The sequence below is a fragment of the Pan paniscus genome, chromosome 7, assembly GCF_029289425.2.
Source record: "Pan paniscus chromosome 7, NHGRI_mPanPan1-v2.0_pri, whole genome shotgun sequence".
Taxonomy (NCBI): domain Eukaryota; kingdom Metazoa; phylum Chordata; class Mammalia; order Primates; family Hominidae; genus Pan; species Pan paniscus.
In genome coordinates, this window is record NC_073256.2 from 128,255,737 (window position 1) to 128,273,879 (window position 18,143).

At 38.8% G+C, this 18,143-nt stretch overlaps 1 protein-coding gene across 4 annotated transcripts in view; it reads left to right on the top strand.

Annotated features, from left to right (window-relative positions):
• Positions 1-16,870, top strand: part of LOC117981491 (putative uncharacterized protein encoded by LINC00269) — a 920,685-nt gene extending 903,815 nt beyond the window's left edge. For 2 of the 4 annotated variants that reach the window (XR_010113009.1, XM_063606874.1), the window contains 2 exons: positions 11,357-11,653; positions 14,534-16,870. Coding sequence is in view for 2 of the 4 variants with exons in the window: in XM_063606874.1 (XP_063462944.1) it covers positions 11,357-11,390 (34 nt within the window). In the remaining 2 variants the exon portion in view is untranslated. The remainder of the gene's footprint in view (positions 1-11,356; positions 11,654-14,533) is intronic. The other 2 variants (XR_008626483.2, XM_055116859.2) reach the window with 1 other exon arrangement.
• The last annotated feature ends 1,273 nt before the right edge of the window (positions 16,871-18,143 follow it).

Consider the following 18,143-nt stretch of genomic DNA (forward strand, 5'->3'; position numbering starts at 1 on the left):
GTTAAATTCTCATGGTGAATATAGATAATTACCAAGCCAAATTATTTTCAAAATAAATCCTGGATAGTTTTTCTTTCAAGTCTCTTTTTTTCCCCCGACGGTATCCCACATGATCAAGTCAAATGTCTTGTTGAAATAAACTTCTTGTTTAAAAAAAATTCTAGTACCTAAACAGAGATAATAGGTCATAAAGTAAACTTTAAAATTAGTACAGCTAATAGTATAAGAAGGATAAAATTATTTTATTGATGTAATGTACAGGCTGATCAGTGCAAAATAGAAGCAGAGATCTGGAATGGTAAAACATAATAATTGAAATTCCAAACTCAGTAGATTTCATAGGTACCTGATTGAATGCAGGAATTTAGTCAGCTGGAATATTAAATCAAATAATATTGTTTTGGCACAAAATTCAAACCAAAAAGAAAAGGAAGAGGTATCAAAGATCATCCCAAAAGCAGTAATATTTGACAAATGAGAACTACAACTAGAGAAGAAAGATAAATTGGATGAGAGAAAGGGAAAGTTGTGCACTCTTGAAAAAAATATTAACAAAATGTTTTCTGAATTAAGTTAATTAAGGCTCACCAAAGTAAGTAATAAACCAAGGACACTGCTACATCTAACTGTCAAAAAGAAAACAACTCATGAAAATAACTGTGTTTTTTTCTTAATAATTGTTAATGCACTAGTATGTAATTCCTTATATAAAATTTGTTGATTAATTGTGTTTGAGAATTTCAGAACTTTTTAGACTTAACAAGATAACCTGGAATACCTTAAACTTCCACGTCAAGAAAATTAGAGAAATAAGGGCTATTCAAATTAACATAAATCAGGAGAAAATTATAGCAGAAAAATAAAGAAAATCAACAATACATACAGCTAGCTCTAAGACAACATCAATAAAATTGATAAAACTCCATTCAGGATAACCTGAGAAAAACACAAAAAAGAGAAGACGTTTCTGATATTAATTAAAAAGATTGGTTATTGCCACTGATCTTATGGACATTAAAAATAATAAAAAATACTATGATGAACTCTGTGCCCTCAAAATTGATAACTTAGATTTAACAGACTAATTCTAAGAAAGATGCAAATCACCAAAATTCACACTAGAAAAATAGATTTTATTAATGGCTCTGTATCTACCAAAAAGATTGATAATAATAAAATAATTATTAAAATAATTAAAATTTATTATTTATTATAAAATAAATAACCATGCCAGAACAGCACCAGGTCCAGATGGTTTCACTGTTAAATTCTACTAAAGTTTTATGGAAAAAAATAACATTAATCCTCTACAATATTTTCTAGAATATACAAGCACAGGGAGCATTCCATAACTCATTCTCTGATGCCAACATTAACCTAATAATGAAATAATGTAAAGACATTAACCTAATAATGAAATCATGTAAAGACATTACAGTGGAGAAAAACTAACTACTCATTACTGCTATGAACATAGATACAAAAATGTTAACAAAATATTAGCAAATGTAATTCATTACTGTATAAAAATAGTTATATACCATGCTCAAGTGGGATTTACTCCAGGTATGCAAAGCTAGTTCAACTTAAGAACACCAATCAATGAAATTTTCCATATCAATAGGCTAAAAAAGAAAAAGTATATATGATTATTTCAATATACTCAGAAAATTATTTTAACAAAATCCAAAACACATCCATGAAAACACTATAGAAAACTACAGATAGCATCACATAACACAGATAGTATCAACAAACCACAAATAGAGGGCATCTTCCTGAAATTGAGAAAGATCATTTATAAAAACCTACATCGAAAATCAAACAATGGTGAGAATCTAGGTGCTTTCCTCCTGAGATTATTAACAAAGCAGTTTTGTCTTCTTCTCTCACTACTCCTACTTAAGATTGCACAGGAATTTATACATAGGAAAATACAAAAAAAACCTATCAAATGTATACAGATTGAAAGGAAAAAAGAAAACTGTCTTTATTTGCACATAAGATTATCAAGAAAATCCTAGAGAATATCCAAAAGTCTGCTGAAACTAGTAAGCAAGGACACACGATAAAAGATCATTTAACAAAACTCAATTGCTTTTTTGAACATATGCAGTGAACTGCTGGAATTCAAAATTTTTAACCTTTCTTTTAAAATATCACTAAAAATAAATAATAAAAGATTAAAAACATGAACAAGATCTGTATGAAGAAAAGTACCAATCACTGATGAAATAAATAAAAGAAAATATAAACAGAAAGACAGTCTATGTTAATGTATTGGTAAAATTAAGATATAAATTCTTCCCAAATTTAACTAAAATTTCAATAAAATCTCCAGGAGTTATTTTGGAGATATTGATAAAATTGTTCACATGGAAAGGCAAAATATACAGCCAGCACAATACTGAGAAAGAAAAACAAATTGAGGCAGGGTATAGTGGTTTATGTTTGCAATCCCAGCACTTTTGGAGGACAAGAAAGGCTGATCAATTGAGGTCAGGAGTTCAAGACCAGCCTGGCCAATAAAGTGAAACCCGACTCTTCTAAAAATCCAAAAAAATTAACTGGGCATGGTGGCACACACATTTAATCTCAGCTACTTGGGAGGCAGAGGCAGGAGAATTGCTTGAAACAACAGTTGCAGTGAGCCAAGATGGTGCCATTGCACTCCAGCCTGGGTGACAGAGTGAGACTCAGTCCCCTCACCAAAAAAAAAGAAAAAATAAATAAGAAAGAAGGAAAGAAAGAAAGAAGAAAGAAAGAAAGAAAGAAAGAAAGAGAAAAAAGCAAATTGGAAGAAATACTCAATTTCAAGATTTAATATAAAGCTACTGTAATCAAGACAGTAAGATAATGGCAGCCAAATAGAAGGAAAACCAGTGGAACAGAATGGAAACCCCAGAAACCAACTAACATAAATTTGGTCACTTCATCTTTGATAAAGGCAAAAGGGCGATTAAATGGAGAAAGAATATTGTTTCCAAAAATGTTGCTGGAACAATTGAACTTATACTGAAAATGGACCACAGGCTTACATGTAAAATGTAAAACTGTATAATGGCTGGAAGAAAACATGGGAGGAAATCTAGGTGACCTTGGTGCTGGTGTTGAGTTTTCAGATACATCAGTAAATTATAATCAATAAAATAAAAAAATTATTTTTACTAAAATTCAAACTTTCTTTTCTACAAAAATACTCGGAAGAATATTGAGAACAAAAAGACTAAAATTGTATATAACTTGTCCAACTTCAAAAATAATTGGCAGAACCAGAATGATAATTCAATTTTGTCTAAATTCTACAGAATTTAGAATCTAACTTACAGTATGGCAGTAACATGGTTAAACAGTATGTCAAAGTTACTATAATATGTCTCAAATAATCAAAAAGCAGGTGTAAGGAAAAGAATAAATATGGCTGTTCATGTGCCCAAGATTAATTGGCAAGTTTCCAAATGATCTCATATCTTTATTAGATCATATCTCAAATGAACATTTCTTTCTTGGTCTTTCAAATTGTGCATAAAAACATCTTGCTGCAAAACCTGATCATGCCTCATCAAATTTCATTATGTATTTAATTAAGATATTAATAAGACAACTCTGAAATTGAATGAGGAATTAACCTACTAGTTTATCGTTAATAGCCAAAATTACTACCCGCCCTCTACTTTCCTGCATCACACAGCACTTGGTAAATTAATTTTCACTTACTGATTTAAGTACTCTTCTCTATTATTTGTGAGAATTCTTCTCATATATTTTCTAAGAACCATTTAGAAATGGCTCATTTAATCTTTTAAAAACGTAACAGTGTAATTTGAAACAGCATTTTGCTCTTTATGAAAATAAGCTCATTTAACACCCTTTATACTTAAGTTTCATGGTCCAGTTTTATTTAAATAGCAGCCCTAACAATAAGAAATTGATATACATCTATGATATTGGTCACACATTCTTTCCCTGCCAACACATTTTCATTTAAATTGAAATACTAACAATGTTACCATTAAATTCAATTTACGTGTTTAAATTGAAGAGTGTTTTCTTAAGAATTATAATTTGGAATCAGTAAAAACTGGTGTTATAGAACTAATTTTAAAACTTTTTTATTTGGTAAAACTAGATGATTTTCATAGAAGCAAAATTGTAAAATATAGAAAATATAGAAAGATAAAAACATTCTTTTTTCACTATATGGTCATTTTTTTAACTTTTAATTTAACAGGTACAAGTGCAGGTTTGTTGCATAGGTCAACTTGCCTCTTGGGGATTTGCTGTACAGATTATTTCATCACCCAAGCATTGAGCCTAGTACCCATTAGCTATTTTTCCTGATCCTCCTCTCCCTCCCAACCTCCACCCTCCAGAAGTCCCCAGTGTGTGTTGTTTCCTTCTGTGTGTTCATGTGTTCTCATCATTTTAGCTCCCAATTATAAGTGAGAACGTGTAGTATTTGGTTTTCTGTTCTGAGGTTAGTTTGCTGAGGATAATGGCCTCCAGCTCCATTCATGTCCCTGAAAAGGACATGATCTCATAATTTCAAGATAGAACTAGAGTATAGAGAAAATGCATAAAAAAGCAATGTTTTTAATTTTTAGTATATGGATCTGAATTTAGAAGCAAGTGTTTTAGAAACTGTAAAATATAAATAGATTAATGATTATTTTAGTTTAATTATCATTTCAATTAATGTTTCTTTTTAATATGTGAAAAAATACTAAGGAAGAAAATATTCTGAAAAATGTGTCCCCAAATTAAAACTATTTTGAATACAATTTACACAACTTTTACCAGATTTATACCTAAGTATTTCATTATTTTGGATGCGATTGAAAGTGGTACTTTTTGTAATTTTTATTTATAATTTTTCCTTGCTTGCATGTAGAAATAGAAATAATTTTATTTATATTGATCTTATATTCTGAAATACTGCTAAAACCACTTATTCATTCTAGTAGAGTTTTTGCAGATTGCATGTGATTTTCTACATACTCTATTTTGTTGTCTACAATACAAATATACTTTTTCAATTTAGATATATATTATCATACTGGCATACATACTGTATTTTATGATGAATTACATTGAATTAATTTAACATTTTAAGCTAACACTGAGTTGGTGTGAAAAATTCCATTGACTCATATGTTATATGTAAATATACATATATACGTATATGTGTATATATATATATACATATTATATATATCTTTTTTTTTTTTTTGAGATAGAGTCTTAACTCTGCCTCCCAGGCTGGAGTGCAGTGGTGTGATCTTGGCTCACTGCAACCTCTGCCTCCTGGGTTCAAGCAATTATCATTCCTCAGCCTCCCGGATAGCTGGGATTACAGGCGCTTGCCACCATGCCTGTCTAATTTTTGCATTTTTAGTAGAGACGGGGTTTCTCCATGTTGGCCAGGCTGGTCTCAAACTCCTGACCTCAGTTGATTGGCATGCCTCAGCCTCCCAAACTGTGGGATTACAGGAGTGAGCCACCACACGCGGCCTATAATCTCCCATATATATATATCCTATTAGCTATATATATATATAAAATCTCCCATATATATATATATATATCCCATATATATATATCCCATATATATCCCATATATATATCCCATATATATATAATCTCCCATATATATATATCCTATTAGTTTTATATATATATCTCTCTCCTACTAGTTCTGTCTCTCTAGGGAACCCTACCTAATACAGATTTTGGTACCAGGAGTGGTCCTAGAGGAACAGAATATTAAGGATGGAATTCTTTAATTTTTTTTTTTGGAGTTAGCTGTTTAATATGATTAGACTGAAAAATGCTAAGAACTCTAATTCTAATAGTATGGAGAACACTGATAGTTCTTGGTGTTAACTGTTTAGAGAGTTATGCAAAATAAATGCATTTGACATTCCTAATTCACTGCTTGTGAGAGGTAAGGAGTTTAGTGATTCTATACACAATACTTTCGACCATATGTGGAGAACCAAGGAATGTAATGAAGCTAGTTGGTTGCTCCTAAGTTCAGTGGACAAAGTGATGAAAGAAAATGAGGAACTCAGACATTCTGTCTCCTGGCTTCAGAAGCAGACACTGAGCCTCATATCTGTTAAGATTGCCCTGAGTGAGAGTCTTATCTCTTGTAGAAAAAAAGCTGAAATTGTAGAAAAACAGACACAAGCTCTTATCATGGGAGTGACTGACCTGCAATAAAAGGTGCACGGACTGTCTCTCCAGGTGTCTATTAAAGTGAGGGCATTGATTGGTAAAGAATGGGACCCTGCAACTTGGAATCTGGATGTGTGGGAGGACCTTGATGAAGCTGAGTTAGTAAACTCTGACAAACCTGTATCAACAGAAGGAACAGCTTCCCCATTCCCAGTAGTGGCAACATTCCCTCCCGCTCATGCTGCCATCAGCCTTTCCACCTTTGTCTGAGGAGATAAACCCTGTGCTGCCTGAGCCAACCGTGATGGCCTCCCCTAAGGCAGTTGCCAGGCAAGATAATGTTGATTCTCCTCAGGAGCCATCCCCAACACCTCTGTTTTCTTCTAGAACTATAACTAGACTAAAGTCCTGACAGGCCCCTAGAGGTGAGGTTGAGAGTGACCCATGAGGAGGTGTGTTACACTCAAAAAGAATTGCTTAAGTTCTCTAATTTATATAAACAGAAATCTAGAAAACAGGCATGGGAATGGATATTAAGGGTATGGGATAATGGTGGAAGGAACATAGAGTTGGATCAGGCTGAATTTATTGATCCGGGCCCACTAAACAGGGACTCTGCATTTAATGTTTCAGCTTAGGGAGTTAAAAAAGGTTCTAATAGTTTGCTTGGTTGGCTGAGATATGAATTAAAAGATGGCCCTCTGTGAGCGAACTGGAAATGCTTGACCTCCTTTCAGTTAATGTAGAGGAAGGGATCCAAAGGCTTAGGGACATTGGGGTGCTGGAGTGGATTAGTCACTTTAGATCTACTCATCCCAGCTGGTAGGATCCAGAAGATATACCCTTGACCAATGCCTTGTAAAATAGATTTGTGTTGGCGGCACCTGCAACTTTGAAGAGCCCTGTAACTGCTCTTCTCCGTATGCCAGATCTAACAAAGGGAACCATAGTCACTCAACTACAAACTTAAAATACAATGGGAATAATTTGATCCTGAGGTGGCAGAGGCCAGGTGGTAGCACTCGACCATGAAAGGCAAGGTGGGTGTAGTTCCTGCAGTGGACAGCAGAGACAAAGCCACAGTCAGAATAGTCTGACTCATGTAGAGCTCTGGCATTGGCTAATTAATCACAGTGTTCCTAGAATATAAATTGATAGGAATTCTATTCCATTCCTACTTAATTTATATAAAGAGAAAACTTCTAGGTTGAATGGACTAAAGACTAATTTGAATTATAAAAACAGAGAATCACGGCCCCTCAATTTCCAGACTTGAGTCAGTTTACAGACCCAGAACCCCTTGAATGAAAGGGAGGCTGGGTCCCCTTGAAGAAGGACCCCAGTATATTATTGACAATTTATGCAGTGAATCTTTCTCCCATCCTTCCCCAAGGAGACCTCTGGCCTTTTACCAGGGTAACTGTGCATTGGAGAAAGGGGAATGATCAGACATTTAGGGGGCTACAGGACACTGTCTCTGAGCTGATGTTGATTCCAGGGGACCTAAAACATCACTGTGGTCCTCCAGTTCAAGTAGGGGCTTATGGAGGTCAGGTAATTGATGGAGTTTCAGCTCAGGTCCAACTTACAGTGTGACCAGTGGGTCCCCAGACTCATCCTGTGGTCATTTCCCCAGTGCCAGAATGCATAATTGGCAGAGACATATTGGCTCTCTAACTTGTAGGGTGAGGGCTATTATGGTGGGAAAGGCCAAATGGAAGCCATTAGAGCTGCCTCTACCTAGAAAAATTGTAAATCAAAAACAATATTGCATCCCTGGAGGGATTGTGGAGATTAGTGCCACCATCAAAGACTTGAAAGGTGCAGGGGTGGTGATTCCCATCACATCCCCATTCACTCTCCCATTTGGCCTCTGCAGAAGACAGATGGATCTTGGAGAATGACAGTGGATTATTGTAAGCTTAACCAAGTGGTGATTCTAATTCCAGCTGCTTTACCAGATGTGGTTTTGTTGTTTGAGCAAATAAACACATCTCCTAGTATCTGGTATGCAGCCACTGACTTGGCAAATGACTTTTTCTTCATTTTTGTCCATAAGGCCAACCAGAAGCAATTTGTCTTCAGCTGGCAAAACAAGAAATATATGCTTACTGTCCTTCCTCAGGGTTATATCATCTCTCTGGCTTTGTGTCATAATCTTATTCAGAGAGACCGTGATTGCTTTTCACTTCTGCAAGATATCACACTGGTCCATTATATTGATCACATTAGGCTGATTGGATCCAGTGAGCAAGAAGTAGCAAACACACTGGACTTATTGATGACACATTTTCACGCCAGAGGATGGGTAATAAATCTGACTAAAATTCAGGAATCTTCTACCTCAGTAAAATTTCTAGGGGTCCAGTGGTGTGGTGCCTGTTGAGATGTTCCTTCTAAGGTGAAGAATAAGTTGCTGCATTTGGCCCCTCCTACAACCAAGAAAGAAGCATAATGCGTCATGGGCCTATTTGGATTTTGGAGGAAATATATTCCTCATTTGGGTGTGTTACTGTGGCCCATTTATCAAGTGAACCGAAAAGCTGCTGGTTTTGAGTGGTGTCCAGAACAGGAGACAGCTCTGCAACAGGTCCAGGCTGCTGTGCAAGCTGCTCTGCAAGCTGCTCTGCAACTTGGGCCATATGACTCAGCAGATCCAATGGTGCTTGAGGTGTCAGTGGCAGATATGGATGCTGTTTGGAGCCTTTGGCAGGCCCCCATAGGTGAATTACCACAGAGGCCTCTAGGATTTTGGAGCAAGGCCCTGCCATCTTCTGCAGATAATGACTCTCATTTTGAGAGACAGCTCTTGGCCTGTTACTGGGCTTTGGTGGAAACTCAGTGTATGACTATGGGTCATAAAGTCATTATGCAACCTAAACTGCCTATTATGAACTGTGTACTTTTTGAGCCATCTAGCCATAAAGTGGAATGCACAGCAGCATTCCATCATCAAATGGAAGTGGTATATATGTGATTGGGCTTGAGCAGGTCCTGAAAGCATAAGTAAGTTATATGAGGAAGTGGCTCAAATGCCCATTGTCTCCATTCCTGCCACCCTGCCTTCTCTCCCCAAGACTGCACCCATGGCCTCATGGGGAGTTCACTGTGATCAGCTGACAGAGGAAGAGAAGACTAGGGCCCGGTTCACAGATGGTTCTGCATGATATGCAGGCACCACCCAAAAGTGGGCAGCTGCAGCACTACAGCCCCTTTCTAGGACTTCCCTGAAGGACAGCGGTGAAGGGAAATCTTCCCAGTGGGCAGAACTTCGAGCAGTGCACCTGGTTGTGCACTTTGCATGGAAGGAGAAATGGCCTGATGTGCGATTATATACTCATACATGGGTTGTAGCCAGTGGTTTGGCTGGATGGTCAGGGACTTGGAAGAAGCATTACTGGAAAATTGGTGACAAAGAAATTTGGGGAAGAGGTACATAGATGAACCTCTCTGAGTGGCCAAAAACTGTGAAGATATTTGTATCCCATGTGAGTGCTCACCCATGGGTGACCTCAGCAGAGGAGGATTTTAATAATCAAGTGGATAGAATTACCTGTTCTGTGGACACCACTCAATCTCTTTCTCCAGCCACCTCTGTTATCACCCAATGGGCCCATGAACAAAGTGGCCATGATGGCAGGGTTTGAGGTTATGCATGGACTCAGCAACATGGTCTTCCATTCACCAAGATGAGTGTCCAATTTGCCAGAAGCAGAGATCAACACTGAGCCCTCGATTTGGCACCATTCCTTGAGGTGATCAGCCAGCTACCTGGTGGAAGGTTGATTATATTGGACCTTTTCCATCAGGGAAAGGGCAGAAGTTTGTGTTCACTGAAATAGACACATACTCCAGATATGGGTTTGCCTATTATGCACGCAATGCTTCTGCCAAGACTACCATCATGGACTCATGGAATGCCTTATCCACCATCATAGTATTCCACCCAGCATTGTCTCTGACCAAGGCACTGACTTTATGGCTACAGAAGTGTGGCAGTGGGCTCATGCTCATGGAATTCACTGGTCTTACCATGTTCCCCATCATCCTGAAGGAGCTGGATTGATAGAATGGTGGAATGGACTTTTGAAGTCACAATTACAATGTTAACTAGGTGACAGCGCTTTGCAAGGATGGGGCAAAGTTCTCCAGATGGCTGTGTATGCTCTGAATCAGCATCCAATACACGGTACTGTTTCTCCCATAGGCAGGATTCATGGGTCCAGGAATCAAGGGGTGGAATTGGAAGTGGCACCACCCATCATCATCCCTAGTGATCCATTAGCAAAATACTTGCTTCTTGTTCCCAGTACATTATGTTCTGCTGGCTTGGAGGTCTTAATTCCAGAGGGAGGAATGCTGCCACCAGGAGACACAACAATGATTCCATTAAACTGGAAGTTAAGATTGCCACCTCGACACTTTGGGCTCTCCCTACCTTTAAGTCAACAGGCTAAGAAGGGAGTTACAGTGTTGGCTGGGGTTATTGACCCAGACTACCAAGATGAATGAAATCAGTCTACTACTCCATAAGGGATGTAAGGAAGAGTAAGTATGGAATACAGGAGACCCATTAAGGCATCCCTTAGTATTACCATACCCTGTAATTAAAGTCAATGGGAAACTACAACAGCCCAGTCCAGGCAGGACTACAAATGATCCAGACCCCTCAGGAATGAAAGTTTGGGCCACTCCACCCGGAAAAAAAATCATGACCTGCTGAGGTGTTTGTTGAAGGCAAAGGGAATACAGAATGGGTAGTAGAAGAAGGTAGTCATCAATACCAGCTACGACCACGTGACCAGCTGCAGAAACGAGGACTGTAACTGTCATAAGTATTTCCTCCTTCTATTGTTAAAAGCATGTTGGTGCATGTATACACTTGTACTAAGAAAAATCTTCATTGTATTTCCTTTCTCCTTTATCATGTGACATGAGATGTATTGACTTCATATCAACCTTTAAGTATTGTTAACTTTATGTAATAGTATTTGTGTTGGGGATTGATTGGTGAATTTTCAGTTGTACAAAGGATAGTTGTATTATGTTAGGCATAATTATTACCTTATTATGATCCCAGAAGATGTGTATGGGTTCAAGTTGGCAAGGGGTGGACTTGTGATGGTTAATACTGTGTGTAAACTTGATTGGACTAAAGGATGCACATTACTGTTCCTAGGTGTGTCTGTGAGGGTGTTGCCAAAGGAGATTAATATTTGAGTCAATGCGCTGGGGAAGGCAGACCCACTCTTAATCTGGTGGGATGATCTAATCAGCTGCCAGTGAATATACAGCAGGTAGAAAAACGTGAAAAGGCGAGACTGGCCTAGCCCCCCCGCCAGCCTACATCTTTCTCCTGTGCTGGATGCTTCCTGCCCTCAAACATCAGACTCCAAGTTCTCCACTTTTGAGACTCAGACTGGACTTCCTTGCTCCTCAAGCTTCCAGAGAGCCTGTTGTGGGATCCTGTGATCATGTAAGTTAATACTCAATAAACTCCCCTTTATGTATATATGTCCTATGAGTTCTGCCTCTTTAGGGAACCGTGACTAATACAACATTTATACCATGGAATATGTTTCAGAAATATTTCTTTTAAAATGAACTTTATGATACTCCAACAACTTGGATTAACCCACCATCACCCCTAGTAGTCCACTAGCAAAATTGTTGCTTCCTTTTCCTGGGACATTACGTTCTGCTGGCCTGGAGGTCTTAGTTCCAGACATAGGAACACTGCCACCAGGAGACACAACAATGATTCCATTAAACTGGAAGTTAAGGTATTTATTATATGATTTGGGTTATATAACATGTGCCAAATAATATAATATATAGATGGAGAACAGATTAGTGGTTGTCAAGTAACAATGATAGTGTTGCTGAGGTGAATGGGGCTATAATGGATAAATTGATGGTGTCTTGTGGTGATGGTATAGATCAATATGTTGGTGATATTTACACAAGGCTACACATGTAATAAAATTGTATAACTAAGTGTACACAAACACACAAGTGAGTGCATGTATAACTGGTGACATTTAATCCAGCTCTATGAATTGTACCAATGTAATTTTCTGGTTTTGATATTGAACCATAGTGATGCACAATGTCAATGTTGGATGGGGGTAGCTGGATGAAAGGTGGTCAGATCTCATTATCCAATTATTTGCGTCTTCCTGAGAAAAATTATTTCAAGATATAGTTTTTTTAAAAAATGTCTCTGGAAAGTTTAGACATTTTCTACATTACATAATCTTATTTTCTATTCTTAACCTCCTAATAAGCATTTTCCAGGTGAATAATTTTTCTTGTTAATGCAAAATAATGTATATACAGTCATTGTACAATTTTCACATAACTTTCTACATTTTTAAATAACTTGTATAGTGCACACTTAACATAAAATATTTAACCTAAAGTAAAGCAAATATAATATGCTTTTTTATATGGAGATGATTTTATGTGAAATTTCTAGCACAATTTGTTTTACATTTTGTGGTGTTATGAGTATATATTATATATTTCATATAGTTTTGTTTTAAGATTACTGGCTCATAGCTCATATATATGTGTGTGTGTGTATATATGTGTATATATATATACACACACATATACACACACACGTGTGAGCGATAATGTTTTATATATACACATACACACATGTAAGCGATACTACTCTATATATTATGTATATGTGTGTGTATATATATAAACTAATATATAAACTAATATATATTCGTTTATATATTATATATATTAGTTTATATAGATATATTAGTTTATATATTATATATAATATATCTTAGTTTATATAACATAAATTAATATATATAACTAATATAAACTAATATATAATATATATAATATAACAAATATAAACTAATATATATAAACTATATATATAGTTCATATATATAACTATATAGATATATATAACTATATATAGATATATATATAGTTCATATATATGAACTATATAGATATATATAACTATATATAGATATATATAGTTATATATATAGAGAGAGATATATATATAACTATATATATATATTAGTTTGCCTGGCTCATAACTTCCATAGCCCTTGTTACAGTCTTTTGTTATAATATCGGGTATGTTAGGTCTCAGGAAACAGCATCTCTTGGACCTTCTCCTGCCCTCCTTTCACCTGCCCCATGGCAGAAATGTAATCTTCCTCTGCCTTTCTGATTCTGGGACTTAAGTCTTTCCCCAGAGAGGGCCCCTTCCTATACCCTGGAGGAAGGAATGCTGACATCATAAACCTCCATAAACACCCAAGAGGACTGGGTTCAGGAAGCTTCTGGATAGTTGAGCACACAGAGGTTCCTGGAGGGTGGAACACCCAGGGTGGGCATGGAAGCTGCACGCCCCTTCCCCCATACCCCACCCTAGGCATGTCTTCATCTGTATCCTCTATAAAATTGCTAGAACCCCAAAAGGAGATCATGGGAACCCCAACATGAAGCCAGTCGGTCAGAAGTTCCAGAGGCCTGGAGGTGCACTGGTGTCTGAAGGGGGTGGGGCAGCCTTGGGGACTAAGCCCTTACCTGTGGGATCTGACACTATTTTCAGGTAGACAGTGTCAAATTTGAATTGGAGGACACCCACCTGGTGTCTGCTGATTCATGTACAGAAAAAGAAAATACCCAGATTTTTGCCCACAGACATCTTCTTCTGTGTTGATGATTGTCGTGGTGGTTTGAGAGTAAAGGAAAAACGTGGTTTGAGAGAGTTTTTCTCTAAACACGTTTTATACATCTTTAAACTACATATGATTTAGAGTTTCCACCATGCAAAACTACTTCAGATATTGATCAAATTAGTCCTGTGAAAAATCCTTTTGAGGCAGAATAAATATTATAATAAGAAAATTTTATTCTAACTTGGGAGAATTATTGCAACACTGATTTTATTTGGTATTTAAGGATGACAACTAAGTACAGCCAAAACTAATGGTTACGGACTACAGTTAAAATGGATTATTAACAGAGATTAAGAATATTTGTGTTTACTCTGAATGTAGATATTATTACAAGAAAATGTTTGGATGGCTTTATAATGCTTGGAGGAAAGATAATTTTCCACTAAAACAATTTGAAGAAGAAGTAACGTGCTTTCATTCTTGAATATATAAGGCTACATAGAAAAATAAAGCCTTTAAGCTGTCATCATACCCATGCATATTATTCATGGCACTAAGTTTAAGCTTAGGTTCTTTTTAAATATAATTCTATTGCACAATTATTTCATATCAAATGTATGTGTACATTAATCTTTGGAGTTACTGAAGAAACAAAAAATAAATTTCCTTTTTTTTTTTTTTTTTGACAGAATCTCGTTCTGTTGCCCAGGCTGGAGTGCAGTGGTGTGATCTCGGCTCACTGCGAACTCCCTGCAAACTCTGCCTCCCAGGTTCAAGCGATTCTCCTGCCTTAGCCTCCCAAGTAGTTGGGACTACAGCCACACACCACCACACCCAGCTGTTTTTGTTTTTGTTTTTGTTTTTTGTATTTTTAGTAGAGATGAGTTTTCACCATGTTGGCCAGGCTGGTCTCAAAACCCTGGGATCAAATGATATGTCCACCTCGGCCTCCCAACGTGCTGGGATTACAGGCATGAGCCATCGCACCCACCCTCAATGTACCATTTTAAATTTGCTATTGGATACATTAATAAAAATGTATGTATCAGAAATGCAATCAACTCTTTTCATGTAGTGATAGTTAAAACTGAGACAAAAATGTAAAGGGAAAAGGGAGGTACTCTTTAAACCAGTTACTGTGTATTAAGCCTACCATGGATTTTGTGATGCCCGCAATCCAAAGCTTGCCATGTTGCATCCCAACCCTTTGTCAATGGGGCCTTAAGTGTCTAGCCATGTCCAGTTCTGCATAGAAGCTGGATGCATATGCCAGGCAGGGCAAGCTGTCTGCAGCTGCTGCTGGGAGGGTGGTGCAGATTCAACAGTTGGAGACATTGGTCAACTCAGCATAGATGTGGGCCCAGTCCATGATGCCATTGGAGCATGCCAAGCTAAGGCTGAAACAATAAAGCAAGCAAGGTACTAACAAGGGTAAATCATATCCCTTAGACAAAATGCAAGCCAACTTTTCATCTCTGGATAACTATGCAGCTGCCAAGGGCTTCTGCCCTGGGCAATGATACCACACCTTATCAGCTCCCCATGGTTCTTTTGGGTGCTGTACACATAGCAAAGTCATAGGGGAGCTTATGATAGGCCATATAGACAGTATATATGTCTCTCTGAGGAGGGTTCCTTTCCTGGCCATTCGCTTATAAAAAGTCAATTGTGGAGGCCACACATTAAATACCCAAGGAGTAACATGTCAGTCATACTTAGACCCTCTCCCCAGGGGTCTATGACAGCCAACCATCTGCAATGAAGGGCTTGGAGGGTCCATGGCTAACATCAGTTTTTTGTTTGTTTGTTTCCCAAACTTTAGGGGCAATGAGGCAGGCAATAACAGAGTACCTTTCGTCCCCATACCTGGTTGGAGAAAGTCATCCTTCCTCTCAGATTTGGTCACATGACCTGGCCCCACATAAGTCAGTGACTAACTAGCTAATTCTTTAATTTCTAGGTAATTAACTACAAGGTTAAGCCTCAGTAAACTGCCTAGCTATTGCTGCAGATTACCATAGGTGTCACCTCCTTGGTGATCACCATCTACATTGTCCTGTGTTCAGCTTATTAGCTACTTTGTCCACACTTGGTTTGAAACCATATGGTGTTAGTAGTGGGCTAGACTGCACCAGCAGTCCAGGCAGCAGTAGTACTCTGGCGAGACCTATCTGTATACCGTGCCTCATTAGGAATGGGGGGATGCCCTTCCTTAAAAAGTAATGGCTCAGAGTCTAGGGGTGCCTCAGGCCCCATGACCTTATCTCGCATAGGAATACAAGCCCTAAAACCTCTTGTAACTCTGCTGCCAAGGGACTTATACTCAGCATACTCTGCTGTTCTAAGTAGATGCCCCACTTTGCTAAAGTGGATGTCTGTGCTGTCCCTATCTGGGGGGTCTTTACCCATGAATGCATCCATCCTTCTATTACTGTTTCTCTATCAACAAATATTGGAGCTCAGCTCCCTTCCATAGTTGGGACCAAAAACCTACTGGTGTACTCAGGCTCTCCATGCACTGCTATGGGCCCTAACCAAAGCTATCTGTGGTCACATGCATATCTAGCTTAAATGGGCACCCCTGGTCGACTACCCATAGGGCTTGTGCCTGCTAAATAGCCGGCTTAGCTACCAGGAAGGCTGTCTCAACCACTTCATCCCAATTCCAGGCAAGAGGAGCATTGCCGCTTCTAAACCTGCAAGAGAATCAGAGGTTACTATAACATCATCAGCAAAACAGAGACATATGGTGGGGCTATGCACATAGCCCAGTGGCAGCACAGTGAAAGTCCATTGCTGTCCTTCCCATGTGAAGGTGAACTCTTCCTGGCTCTCTAGAGCAATGTCAGTGGAGAAGAATGCATTAGCTAAGTCCACTATAAGTGGTACTGTCCCAGTTCCATTGTCAAATGGTCCATCAAGTCTGTGATGGAAGGTACAGCTGCATTCACAAGGGGGTGTTACTTTATTCACTTCCGATAATCCACTGTCATCCACCAAGTCCCATCAGGCTTTCTGACTGGCCATACCAAAGAATTGTAGGGGCTATGGGTTCCATGCACTATTTGCACCTCCTCTAACTTCTTAGTAGTCTCAGTCATCTCCATATGACCCCCAGGAAAATGGTATTGATGAATGGAGGTAACCCATTGGAGTTGTGGCAAAACTTGGGGCTGGTGATGTGTATATCCATGCAATATCAGCTTTACTACAAGAACTCGGAGTCTGAATTATCTGACTGTAGTGTGTAAGTCCAGACCATGCAAAATGTCCACCGCCAGAATATATTCAGGTATGGGAGAGACATACACAGTGTATAGGTAGGGAGCCAAGCAGCCAATGACAAGATGCGAAGACAAAGGTTTCACCTTCACTGACTGGCCGCCATAACCGTCAATAAATGCAGCTTTGCCCGGAAACTTATCCGGGTTCCCATAAACTAGACTGCAGCCTGCACCAGTATCTACCAGTGCTAGGACCTTCTGTATACTAGTGGGGGACCAGTGGCTTGCCAGCTCCACATATAGCATCTGATTGTCCAGTTCCCCCCACCGAGCCAGGCACCTCGGCCAGTTTCCAAATCAAACAGGAAGGGCCCAGTCTCTTCGCCTGTCTGCAAAAAGTTGAGCTGCAGCATCCAGGCGGGGCTGGGTTAAGCAACATTGTTTTGTCCCCTCTTGGGCATTTTCCGGAATTGTTGCTCTGGGACAGTTGCTGCCATAGAGCCAACAGCATTCCATTGGGTGGACTGCCAATTTTCTCTTGTGCAACCCCACCTGCAATTAAATCAATCGACCTCTGCATGCAGGTCACCTGCTGGGGCCCCTTTTTATCTTGTGGGGTGGTCACCTGCAGAGGGTGCACTTTCCCCTTCTTTATGGCGTGGACTCTCCGGTCCTGCGGATGGTCTTCTGCCTCCCTGAGGGCTACCATAACGGTAATCACTTCAGTGCCCCACATATGGGGTGAGAACAGCAGCTAGAGAGCCAAAAGCACTGGGAGACGCTGAGCCCAGCACAAGATCTCTCGTGAGAAGTAAAGCATTCATTATCTGGCCCCCAGGTGTTCAGATCAAACATAGCCTGCCGCACATTCATCTCCTGGAGTACCTGCACCAAATCGGTATATAATTGCCATTTTCTCAGTTTCTGGTATGTCTCCGGCATCATTCCAAACAGTCCGTATGGCTGCCATCAGACCCTCAATTACCCTGAGGTCACCGTGCCCTTGTGCCAACCAGCTGCAGCTGTTGATGAAGGGAGGGGTGAGTTGTGATAGAGGCCAGCTTCTCCATCTCAG